The 13,079-nt window shown below is 38.7% G+C and overlaps 1 protein-coding gene across 2 annotated transcripts in view; it reads right to left on the reverse strand.

Annotated features, from left to right (window-relative positions):
• The window catches only part of SNTB2 (syntrophin beta 2), a 116,469-nt gene that overhangs the window by 54,272 nt on the left and 49,118 nt on the right, over positions 1 to 13,079 (reverse strand). For both annotated transcript variants that reach the window (XM_047711031.1, XM_047711030.1), the window contains exon 2: positions 9,843 to 10,056. In XM_047711031.1, the coding sequence (XP_047566987.1) occupies positions 9,843 to 10,056 (214 nt within the window). The remainder of the gene's footprint in view (positions 1 to 9,842; positions 10,057 to 13,079) is intronic.

The raw sequence follows: 13,079 nt of genomic DNA on the forward strand, positions 1-13,079 counted from the left end.
TTCTTTTCTTGATGGCTGCATAATATTCCATTGTGTGTGTATGTGTATACCATATCTTCTTTATACATTCATCTGTCAATGGACATCTGGGCTGTTACCACAGTTTGGCTATTGTGGACATTGCTACTATAAACACTGGGGTGCATATGCCCCTTCAGATCACTACATTTGTATCTTTGGGGTAAACACCCAGTAGTGCAATTGATGGGTCGTAGGGTAGCTCTATTTTCACCTTTTTGAGGAGCCTCTATACTGTTTTCCAGCGTGGCTGCACCAGCTTGCATTCCCACTGACAGTGGATGAGAGTTCCCCTTTCCCTGCATCCTCGCCAACATCTGTTATTTCCTGACTTGATAATTTTAGCCATTCTCACTGGTGTGAGGTGGTATCTCATTGTGGTTTTGATTTGTATTTCCCTGATGCTGATGTTGAACACTTTTTCATGTGTCTGTTGGCCCTCTGGATGTCTTCTTTGCAGAAACGTCTGTTCATGTCTTCTGCCCATTTCTTGACTGGATTATTTGTTCTTTGGGTGTTAAGTTTGCTAAGTTCTTTGTAAATTTTGGGTACTAGCTCTTTATCTGATATGTCATTTTATCTGATATGTCATTTGCAAATATCTTCTTCCATTCTGTTGGGTATCTTTTGGTTTTGTTGACTGTTTGCTTTGCGGTGCAAAACTTTTTTCTTGATGAAGTCCCAATAATTCATTTTTGCCTTTGTTTCCCTTGCCTTTAGAGACATGTCTAGGAAGTTTGCTGCTGCTGATGTGAAAGAGGTTGCTGCCTGTGTTCTCCTCCAAGATTTGGTGGATTCCTGTCTCATACTGAGGTCTTTCATCTATTTTAAGTCTATTTTCGTGTGTGGTATAAGGAAATGGTCCAGTTTCATTCTTCTGCATGTGACTGTCCAATTTTCCCAATACCATTTGTTGAAGAGACTTTTTTCCATTGGATATTCTTTCCTGCTTTGTCAAAAATGAGTTGACCATAGAGTTGAGGGTCCAATTCTGGGTTCTCTATTCTGTTCCATTGATCTGTGTATCTATTTTTGTGCCTGTCTTGATGATGACAGCTTTGTAATAGAGCATGAAGTCCAGAATTGTGATGCCACCAGTTTTGGTTTCCTTTTCAACATTCCTTGGGCTGTCCAGGGTCTTTTCTGTTTCCATAAAAATTTTAGGATTATTTGTTCCAGTTCTGTGAAAAAAGTTGCTGGTATTTTGATAGGGATTGAATTGAATGTGTAGATCGCTCTAGACATTTTAACAATATTTGTTCTTCCAATCCATAAGCATGGAATGTTTTTCCGTTTCTTTGTGTCTTCCTCAATTTCTTTTGTGAGTACTCTATAGTTTTCTGAGTGAGAACTCCTTTCTTTTTATTAATGAATAATATTTCATTGTCTGGATGTACCAGTTTTTTATTCATTCACCTACTGAAAGACTTCTTGGCTGCCTTCAAGTTTTGGCAATTATGAATAAAGCTTCTATAAACATTTGTGTTCAGGTCTTTGTGTGAACATAAGTTTTCAACTCCTTACGGGTAAATACCAAGGAGCACAGTGCTAGGTCATATGGTAAGACTATGTTAAGCTTTGTAAGAAACTGTCAAGTTGTCTTCCAAAGATACTGTACCATTCTTCATTCCCACCAACAATGAATTAGAGTTCCTGTTGCTCTGCATTCCTCTCCAGCATTTGGTGCTGTCAGTGTTTTGGATTTTGGCCACTCTAATATGTATATAGTGGTATTTCATTGTTTTATTTATTTTTTTATTTTTTTATTTTTTTATTTTTTATTTTTTTTTTTAAAGATTTTATTTATTTATTTGACAGAGAGATCACAAGTAGGCAGAGAGGCAGGCAGAGAGAGAGGAGGAAGCAGGCTCCCTGCCGAGCAGAGAGCCCGATGCAGGGCTCGATCCCAAGACTCTGAGATCATGACCTGAACCGAAGGCAGCGGCTTAACCCACTGAGCCACCCAGGCGCTCCTGATTTGATTTTTTAAAAAAGATTTTGTTTATTTATTTGACAGACAGACATCACAAGTAGGCAGAAAGGCAGGCAGAGAGAGGGGGGGAAGCAGGCTCCCTGCTGAGCAGAGAGCCCGATGCGGGGCTTGATTCCAGGACCCCGGGATCATGACCTGAGCTGAAGGCAGAGGCTTTAGCCCACTGAGCCACCCGGCGCCCCTGATTTGATTTTTTAAAACGATTTCATTTATTTATTTGTCAGAGAGAGCGAGAGAGCACAAGCCGGGGGGCAGCGGATAAAGGGAGAAGCAGGATCCCTGCTAAGCAGGAGCCTGATGTGGGACTCTATCCCAGGACCCTGGGATCATGACCTGACCCAAAGATAGATGATTAACTGAATGAGCCACCCAGGTGTCCCTTGACTGATTTGATTTTAAGTAATTTCCACCCGGAATGTGGTGCTCAAACTTACAACCCCGAGATCAAGATCTACCAACTGAACCAGCAGCCAGGTGCCCTGAAAGAGGACTTTCAAAGAGCATAATTCTACAAGAGAGAATCAAAGAGCATAATTCTACAATGGAGAACAGGAGAAAAGCAACTACAACAAAATTTTGGAAGGTGGCAAGCAGACAGAGGAGTTAAATGACTTAGCAGACCTAAGAAAAGTGGGGAGTAAAATCCCAGTACATCTGTGTTGCAGAATCCTGAAGAGGATGGGGAATTAGAGGCACCAGTTAACCTCTGGGAGTGGGAGTAAAGCACAGAGCTAAAATAAAGAAGCTGGCTGCAAGTCTGTTCCAGCATTCCCCACACCCTGCAGCCAGTGACTGCCCCACCCTGAGCCCAGCAAAAGATTCATACCCACTCTCATCACTAAACTGAGCAGAAGAGCCAGTGATATCCCTACTTCAGTCCCCACCATCAGGCTAGTTGTTTGGGCTATTTATTTCCACCTGGCTGCTTTGGCACTGTAACCAGCTTAACATCCTTTTAAACATATGCTAAAAAGTTCAGTCGCAAAACCATGATGAGAAATTTTTTTCACTCCTCCTACTGACCTACTTAGTACTAAAGATAGGAATCTGTTCATCCTTCCCTAGGCACAAAACGTTCCACCTTCTGAAAAAGCCTTTACACTTCATACTGTTTCTGGGACAGTCTCTCAGACTCCGTTGACACAGTCTAAACTCTGAAAATCCTGATGTCAGGGATCCTAGTTATCAATAAGTAGAAGAATGCAAAGTGAATCTGTTACAAAATGAAACTAAACCTGATTAAACAGGATAAGATACTGGGACTACTAAGCTGGAAAAAGATGAAAACCGACAGCAAATTAGTTCACAAGGCAGGAGCACCAATTTTTCATGAAACGAGAAATTTAAGTGTTTCTTAAGAAGGACTGTGAAATAGAAAACTAACTTAAAAGAAAGTGAAAAGAAACCCCAAAACAGGACTGATGATTCTAGGCTCCAGAAGACTTTGCCTTTGGAGAAGGAGTCCCAAAACCTTTATAAAGGGGACAAAGCATTTCAGAAGGTCTACTGCTATTTTAAAAGGAAAACTGGTAATAAAAATTTGAAGGCAGTCTGCCAGTAATTGTTTGGGCTCACAGGAGAGAGGAGGAGACAGCTACAGTGTGAAGAGTTTTGGCCTCTAATCAAACCACGGAGGATTTCCTGAGAAATGCAAGTACATTTTGATCAGATGAATCAAATCAATGTTTAGGTACACTGGAACATAGGATTCTGTAAGTCTAGCCTGCTTATTTCTCCTTTTAGTAGTCTTTGACTTAACTTATATGTTTAATTTAATAATATCGTACTGTTTATATGCCATAAAGCCAAAATTTACCTTGTAATTTACATGGAAAATAGCCAGTGTGAAGACGACTAAGACTTCCTGAACCAGTTCAAGCTAACAGCAAATATTTCTGGAAAGCAGCATTTAAGAACACCTTGTTATTACTAAACACACTGCCCACAGTACTGTTCGGGAAGGAATGGACTCATGTTCCCTGGACTTCAGCATTATTTACTTAGCTTCCACTTCCCACAATGAACTGTTTAGAACTAGCAGAAGTCCTAGTGAGGTCTTGAGACCTCAAGCTGGAGGAAGAGAACAAACTTCTTCCTCCTCCTTACTTACTCATACTGATGGTCAGCACTTTTTTTTCAGCTCTAGACACTGAAACTAAACCAAAGTAGTAAAACAGAAAAAAAGACGTTTCCCTCTCATGTCAAGTAAATTTTGGTTTAGAAAGTGAAACCTTTATATTGAGATGAAGGATGATTCACAAAGAGATTCTACTACACACCATTGGAATAGTTAGTATTAAAAAGACTGATAGCACCAATGTTGGTGAGGATGCAGAACAACGCAATCTCTCATATACTGCTGGTATATTTAATTTATTAGTAACAGCATTCATTTAAATGGCACAATCACTTTGGAAAAAAGACTAACATTTAGAAAACCAAACTTTTTTTTAAAAAGATTTATTTATTTGAGAGAGAGTCAGTGTGGGGGGAGATGGAAAGAGAGAATCTCCAACAGATTCCTGTTGAGCACGGAGCCTGACAAGGGGCTCAATCCCATGACCCTGAGATCATGACCTGGGCCAAAACTAAGAGCTGGACGCTTAACCCACTGTGCCACCCAGGCACCCCAGAAAACTAAACTATTTGACCCAGCAATTCTACACCTAGGAATTTACCAAAGAAAAATGAAAATGTAAGCCTACAAAGGGTTGTGCAAAAATATTCATAGTAACTTCATTAACTCTAAACTGGAAGTAGCTCCCATCAACAGGAAAACAGATAACGGAACAGTGACCTATTCAGATAACACGACATCATTCAGCAATAAATATATGAAACAAGATAGAATCTCAAAAACCTCACGCTGAGTAAAAGAATTCTACCACAAAAGAGTACATATGATTGCATTTATACAAAATTTCGGAATAGTTAAAACTAATCTATAGTAGAAAGTCAGAACAGTAGTAGCCTTTGAAGATGGTAGAAAGAACTGAGTGAGAAAGGGCACAAGAAAACTTTCCAAGGTGAAGGTAATATACTATGCCTGGATAGGCTCAGGTTATATAATTGTATGCATTTGTCCAAGTTTATGATTTGTGCATTTTATTATATGTAAATATTTTCTCAAAAGAAAAAAAAACAAAATGAAACACTGAACTTTACTTACTTTTATGCATGCTTAAGTATTTAGAAATTATGCTTAAGTATTTAGAAAGTGAATTTACAATTCACTTTGAAAAGTATCAAGAAAAGTTAAAATGGAATAACAGATGGATCGATGGGTCATCTGTGCTAAAGCAAGTATAGTAAAATATTAATGGTAGAATCTAGGTGGTGGGAAAAGAGTATTGAACATAGAATTCTTTGACCCTGTTTTATGTTGAAAGATTATGCACAGTAAAATATTAGGAAAAAAGTAAAGAATGTTGGGAAACCACATGCCTACCAAGGGCTTAAAGAACAAAGCGTTTTTCACAGTAGGAAACATCTAGGCTTATTTCTTGCTCTGGGTTTTACCAGAGCCTATGTTGAAGATTAAAATTTTCAATAGAAATATGGTTACATAAAACTGCAACTTGATAAATGTTTTGCTCACAGATGTCCTAACAAAACTTATTTTTACTGTTCCTACGATGGACTGTTTTTTTCCATGGCTTTAAATGTTGCAGCTGTGTTACTTGTCATGACATCTTCCTGAGAAAGAGTTGAGATAAATTTAAGGATCAAAGAGTTCCAAGTGATTTTATAGATGTTATCTTATTTATCCTTGAAGTAGTTCTAAAAGACTCTAGTTGAGCAAGCACTATTATGTCCATTTTATAGACAGAGAAAACAGGACAGAGAAATTAAGGGACTTATTTAAGGTCATAGGACACAAATGGCACCTATAATAATAGTATACTAAAAGCTTATTGTGCCAATTTTATAATCATCTTCTTATTTAATCTGCACATAAGCTTTCATTTTATACAGCACGAAACCAAGACTTACAGAAAACAAATAACTTGGCCAGAGTTACAAAGCCCATCATCCTAACTTCTATCTAATTAGCTAATGGGTTCTGAACATTTTTTCTGTTAAGACATATAGGATAGATGTTCACATTCCTGTGGACATAACTGAAGTTATGCACAATTTTGCCAGGTGCTGGTAATTCCACTGCTTTTCTTTTTCTCCAGAAAGCACAATGGAATGCAAGTAAGTAAGAGTGATACAGAAATAACCTTGAACCTCTTCCAATTTATATTTTATAAAAAGCAAATTTTCTACAAATTTTAGTAATTCAAGTAACATGAGAAACAAATTACTTTCCAGTATTAAGACTAAGAATCTGCAATAGTCTCAATCTTCTAAAACTTCTCCTTGTATAGTACACCATGTCTCAGGAGACTGGCCGTCTTACTGAAGAGCAAGGTGTGATACGATTCTAGTAGCCTAAACTGCCCTCTCCAATTGGCTCTGAAGACCTATTTCAAATGCGATCATGCACCAGATGTCTCTAGCATTTAGCATGAATGCTACAGAAAATGCAGCCCCAAATTTTAATGAAGGCCAAGGTGACTGAGTTCTAAAAGATGTCTAAGTAGAAGATAAAGTAGCACAATCTTCAATAATACAGTCATATCACCTTCCTCCTTTATTTTTCTTAATGATTTTTTTAAAGATTATTTATTTATTTATTTGACAGATAGAGATCACAAGTAGGCAGAGAGGCAGGTAGAGAGAGAGAGAGAGAGAGAGAGAGAGAGAGGAGGAAACAGGCTCCCTGCTGAGCAGAGAGCCCGATATGGGGCTAGATCCCAGGACCCCGGGATCATGACCTGAGCCAAAGGCAGAGGCTTTAACCCACTGAGCTACCGTCACCCTCCTCCTTTAAACCCTCCACTCCCTTACCTGAGTCCTGTAGAAGCTTTATAATACTTTGCCTTTTTCTCTAATACCCAGCTATATCAGCAGTACTACACGTGTTAAAAGCCCAACTCTCATTGTGATATTAGGAGATGGGGTCTTTGGGAGGTGATAAGATCATGAGGGCAGGGACCTCCTTACTGAGAGAAGTGCTCTTATAAAAGAGAGCTCTCTAGACTCTTCTGCCATGTAAGGACACAGCAAGAAGACAGCCATCTATGAATCAGGAAGCCGACCCTCACCAGATACTGATTCTGCCAGCATCTTATCTTAGACTTCCTATCCTCTACCAGAACTATGCAAAATAACGTTCTGTTTGTTCAGAAGCCACCCAATCTATGGTATTTTGTTATAGCAGCCACAATAGACTAAGACAAGAGATATCTATTCTCATTCTCAGAAATGATTTACAATGAAGAGACTTAGCCTGAAAATATTCCTCAGTCTGACAACCAGTTGGCAAATTTAGTTGTTGTTTGTTCTTTATCACATTGTTTCTCTAGTCTAGTTCTTTCTTTGTGGCCGCTACTAATTTTTTTAAGTCTATGATTAACCAAAGGCTCTACATAAATGTATCTCATTTGAAGAAAAAAAAATTAATTTTGATTCAAGAGGCAGAGGTGACTACTTACTTTACAAATTAAATTCTTACTTCATGAAAAAAATAGAGCAATTCTTTAAAGACCAAGCTGTGTTGTATTTAGATATGATTTAACATGAACACAATCTTTCACAAATAAATCTATATGTAACTTGAAATAATTTCTATAATATCTTAAACTTTTAAAAGAAAGCAAACAAAAATACAAATATACAGAATATAATTTTCAAAATGTGTATATAGTTGGCAATTAAGACTTCTTTACGCTCCTCTTTTTTTTTTTTTTTTAATTTTATTTATTTGAGAGAGAGACAGTGAGAGAGAGCATGAGAGGGGAGAAGGTCAAAGGGAGAAGAAGACTACCAATGGAGCTGGGAGCCTGATGCGGGACTCAATCCCAGGACTCCGGGATCATGATCCAAGCCGAAGGCTGTCGCTCAACCAACTGAGCCACCCAGGTGCCCTAAGTTGCTCTTTCTTAAGAACCTACTATGTGCCTGGCTCTGTGCAAAGGACTTCATATGTATTGTCTCATTTAATCTGCATACTGAATTAAGCATTATTATCCTTCTTTTTAATTTTTTTTTTAAGATTTTATTTATTTATTTGACAGAGATCACAAGTAGGCAGAGAGGCAGGCAGAGAGAGAGGAGGAAGCAGGCTCCCCACTGAGCAGAGAGCCCGATGCGGGACTCGATCCCAGAACCCTGAGATCATGACCTGAGCCGAAGGCAGAGGCTTAACCCACTGAGCCACCCAGGCGCCCCCTTCTTTTTAATTCTTAAAAAAGATTTTATTTATTTATTTGACAGAGAGTGTGTGAGAGGACACAAGCAGGGGAAATGGTAGAAGGACAGGGAGAAGCTCCCTGTCGAGCAAGGAGTCCAACTCGGGCTCAATCCCAGGACCCTGGGACCATGACCTAAGCCAAAGGCAGACACTTAACCAGCTGAGCCACCTGGGTGTCCCTATCCTTCTTTTTTAAAAACAGATGAGGATATAGTGGTTTATGGAGGTGAAAGTATTTGCCTTCTTTTCAGCAGCTCACCCTAATCAGGATTGTCTAATTTCCATGAGAAGGTCTCGGTAACTGCAGAACTCAACTCTTTAGTACCACACAACATATTACAGAGCAAGATCTTTAATGTCTTTATGGCCTAAAATGCCCAATGTCAGGGTGCCTGGATGGCTCAGTTGGTTAAGTGTCTGCCTGTGGCTCTGCCCCTCACCCTGCTCATGCTCTCTCGCATTCTCTCTCTCTCAAATAAATAAAAAATCTTTAAAATGTCTAAAGTCACTCAACTTCTTGCTGTCTTCTTGTGATCTATCCATCCTGACTGGGCACCTCGCAGTGCATTCAGATCAGGAGACACCATGAAAGTGAAAGTACATTATAAAAAGTCTGGTCCTTGTCTATGTCTTTGGATAAGTTCATCTCTCTCCTTTTTTCCCCCTCATCGCTAACCTAACACTAGGTTTACCAGTACCTGTTCATGGAATCACTGAAGACAAAGTCATAGAACCTGACTGGCTACAGAACTACAAGGGACAGGGGCACCTGGGTGGCTCAGAGGGTTGGGCCTCCACCTTCGGCTCAGGTCATGGTCTCGGGGTCCTGGGATCGAGCCCCTAATCGGGCTCTCTGCTCGGCAGGAGGCCTGCTTTCCCCTTTCTCTCTGCCTGCCTCTCTGCCTACTTGTGATCTCTCTCTCTCTCTCTGTCAAATAAATAAATAAAATCTTTAAAAAAAAAAAAAAGAACTACAAGGTACCTAAGAAATTATTTAATCCAACTCTCTCTTTTTACAAATAAGAAAAGTCAAGTCAAGAGACGCCAACTTGCCGGGTCACATTGCTAGTTGATACAGCCATATCTATGATCAAACATCTGACTCCATGTTAAATACAATATAAGGAGTTTCCATCTGAGGGGACATTTAAGATTTCTTTAATAAGGTTTTTAAAATTATAAAGAAATTTCTTAGTGAGAAAAGTAGTAACACTCCAGGAAAGTATAAAATGAAGAGCAGAAGCCCTTTCTCTCCTTCTACTTTCTAATCTTCTTTCACTCCCTGGAAGTAACCATCATTAAGTTTCTTGTATGTTTGTCCCATAATTTTCTATACATGTACATGGGCCTATATGTGTGAAGTAATTTAAATATGGAACCCCCCAAATTAGTTTTTCATCTCGGGCTGATGTTTTCCTCTGAATAACGTAGTCAACAGTCATATTATTAAAAATATGCATAAGTAATTTTACAACATACTCTTAAGTTTGTAAAGCCTTAAGTATGATATTCTCCTTAGGTACAGCTCACCTGTTTTCCAGATCCGGCATGCTTAGGTTTCTAGCAGCAAAGCACATTTTGAGAGGGATGACCTTCCTGTCCTTGGTGCTGTTTTGATGTTTTGGAGAACCAGAGTCCTCACTGCCACTAAAGCTTGGTGACTGAGGAGATGCACCTTCCCATGGTAGATCTGATACTAATGATGGCTTCTTGATATATGGTGTTACTTCTCGGATGAATTTAACTACAAACAAAAATCAAAGAAGAAGGTCACTGATTTTGCTTCCTATGAAAAATGACAACGGAAATACATACATACATGTGATAGCTGCCAGGAAGTGAAAAAAGATGCTAAGTTAAAGAGCCAGCACACAGAATTTTAGGATTGGAGGGTATTTCAAGGCTACATAATCCAAATGAAATGCCACTACTGTATTCTAAAAGTTTAACTTCTGAGCTTTTGCATGTATTTTTCCTTCTATTCAAGACTCCTCTATGTACCTGGTCAATTCTACTTTAGAGTCACCTCCTCAGCAACCTTTCTTGTCAACTCTCCAGGGTATTACCAATACACCTCTGTAACAACCTCTTAGCACCCTGTGTTGTAACCCTTTGCTAATATTTCCATTTACCTGATGGGTCTGAGTTCTTCGAGGGAAGGAATTATGATGTATTCAGCTTTAGTATCCAACACCTAAAGACAGTGTGTGCTCAATACATGTTTGAAGTAATGAGTAAAGAAACAAATGGGGGCATCTGGGTGGCTCATTTGGTTAAGCATCTGACTTGGGCTCAGGTCATGATCTCAGGGTCCTGGGATGGATCCCTGCATTGGGTTCTGTACTCAGTAGGAAGTCTGCTTCTCCCTCTCCTTCTCCCCCTGCTTGTGCTTTCTCTCTCTCAAATAAGTAAAAAATCTATAAAAAATAAAAATTAAAAAAATCCCCAAGTTGCCAAAAACAAACAAACAAAAATGAACAATTAAATACTTGAATTATTTCTATAGCTGACCAGCCACAAATGAATGTCCTGGTGACAGAATCAGTACCTCCTGAGACAGGGCCACTTAGCTTTAGACAACTCAACATTCAGAAAATTCTTAAAACTTCCACCCACTGGTTTACAGTCTACTGAAACCATATAGAAAAAACTTAACCTCTTTCACATGAGAACACTTCAGTTATTTAAAAACTGAGATTATTTCTCTTTCTTTTTTCCCAACTAAGCTAAATATCTCTAGTTCAATTCAATTCAGCTCAAGCAATATTTTTAGCTACCTACCAACTGCCAGGGAATTAGGCTGCCACTAAAAATATAGTAACAAATGAAGAAGCATGAACCCTGCCCAGTCTAATAAGGGAGACAACTACATAAACAGATCATTATAGATTTGAAAACAAATGCAAAAATAAAGTGTATTCAAGATAAGGTATACTGATTAATGGCAGCCCCAAATTAAAATATAGCTTTTAGTAGATGGCAACTTTTTTCTTTGTAAGTTCAATTTTAAGACTCCTAAAACACTTCTTTGACCTCAGTTATAACTGGCAACTGCTGTTCATTTGAGGCAAGGTGTTCTTGTTTCAAAAAACAGATAAACCCGAAGATTATTAAAATTTCAATGGCATTAAAAATGTTAATAGTCGAATGCAGAATGTAGCCATCATTACCTCTGCTATCATGATGTATTATATCAGTATTCTACTTTCCTCTCAAATTCTAACATGGGAGGGTCACTTGAGTAGTATCATGGGAATTGAAAAACTAGAAAGATATGATCATTATCAGTGCTTACCAATATCATAATAGTATTAATATTCTACAGCATTGGAAGATTTACAAGCTGGGGTACCTGGATGGCTCAATCAATTAATTGCCTGACTCCTGATTTCAGCTCAGGTCATGTTTAACCAAATAAGCCACTCAGGTGCCCCTAAAAGATTCTATAATAAAACACCTAGATTCCTAGCAGTCCAATTCCCATCCCTGGAGGCAATCATTATATGGTCTTCCAGACATATGCTAGATATGCTAGGCATATGTAAAAATAAACACATGCATGTACATACATACACAAACATATACTTCACGTAATGGTGATATATAATGCGTACTGCACTGAACTTGCTTTTTTTACTTAATAATATATTTTATAAGATTTTATTTATTTATTTGACAGAGAGAGAGGTCACAAGTAGGCAGAGAAGCAGGTAGAGACAGAGAGGAGAAGCAGGCTCCCTGCTGAGCAGAGAGCCCGATGAGGGCCTGGATCCCAGGACCCTGCGATCATGACCTGAGCCGAAGGCAGAGGCTTAATCCACTGAGCCACCCAGGCACACTTTTACTTAATAATATTGATAATAGTTTTTTATAAGCCTAGCATTCTGCGGCTCATTCTACAGCATGATGGGTTACAGACAGTCCTTTGGACTCAAATGGATCTGGTTCAAATACCAATTGTGTTTTCTACTTGACTATTCTGAGGTCCTCATCTATAAAAGGGAAGTAACACTAAATAAGTAAAAGTTTCAGCAAAACAGTACGTGCCGTTAAGTTTTTATTTATTAATTTAAGTAATCTCTACACTGAACGTGGGGCTCGAACTCACAACTCCAAGATCAAGAGTCTCATGCTCTTCTGAAGAGCCAGCCAGATGTCCAACGTGACTTTCTTTTCCTTCCCTAAGCTAAACAGAAAAGTTAAAAAAATTTTAACACAATCAGTAGAAACTAGGTGAAATTATTTTCTTGTAAGTTATTAAGTAAGATCTGCTGGAATTAAGCTTAATTGTAGAAAAATATAAAAGTGCTAATGCCAGAATTTAGATATAGTGTGTGTGTGTGTGTACTTTCGCTGTGGAGAAGGTAATACGTGTATTTCTAGGTGAAGAAGGTAAAAGCTAGCTGCCTCAGAAGTCACCAAGGAGATTTTTTCATCCTAGAAAAATAAGCGCAGGCGCAGCCAGTATATCCCTTGAGCAGCTGACTCAGGCATTTCAATGCTTTAGTTCTGTGCTTTCAAGAGAGGATTAGATCACAAGAACTTTAGCAGAAATTCCCAAGTTTCCAGTCATGGCCAATGGCAGAGACTTGCTTTTTGAACATTTAAGGCAGTACACTGACTATTAGGCTACCAATCAGAGGAAATCAAAGGCATTCTAAATGACTCCTCTTGAATATTATAGTGGTGTAAAAGGAAACTCCTGATCTACTTAGAAGTTCATTCCGTCACACATAGCATCACTGAACTGATGACTGCACATATATT

This window comes from Lutra lutra, chromosome 17, assembly GCF_902655055.1.
Source record: "Lutra lutra chromosome 17, mLutLut1.2, whole genome shotgun sequence".
Classification (NCBI taxonomy): Eukaryota; Metazoa; Chordata; class Mammalia; order Carnivora; family Mustelidae; genus Lutra; species Lutra lutra.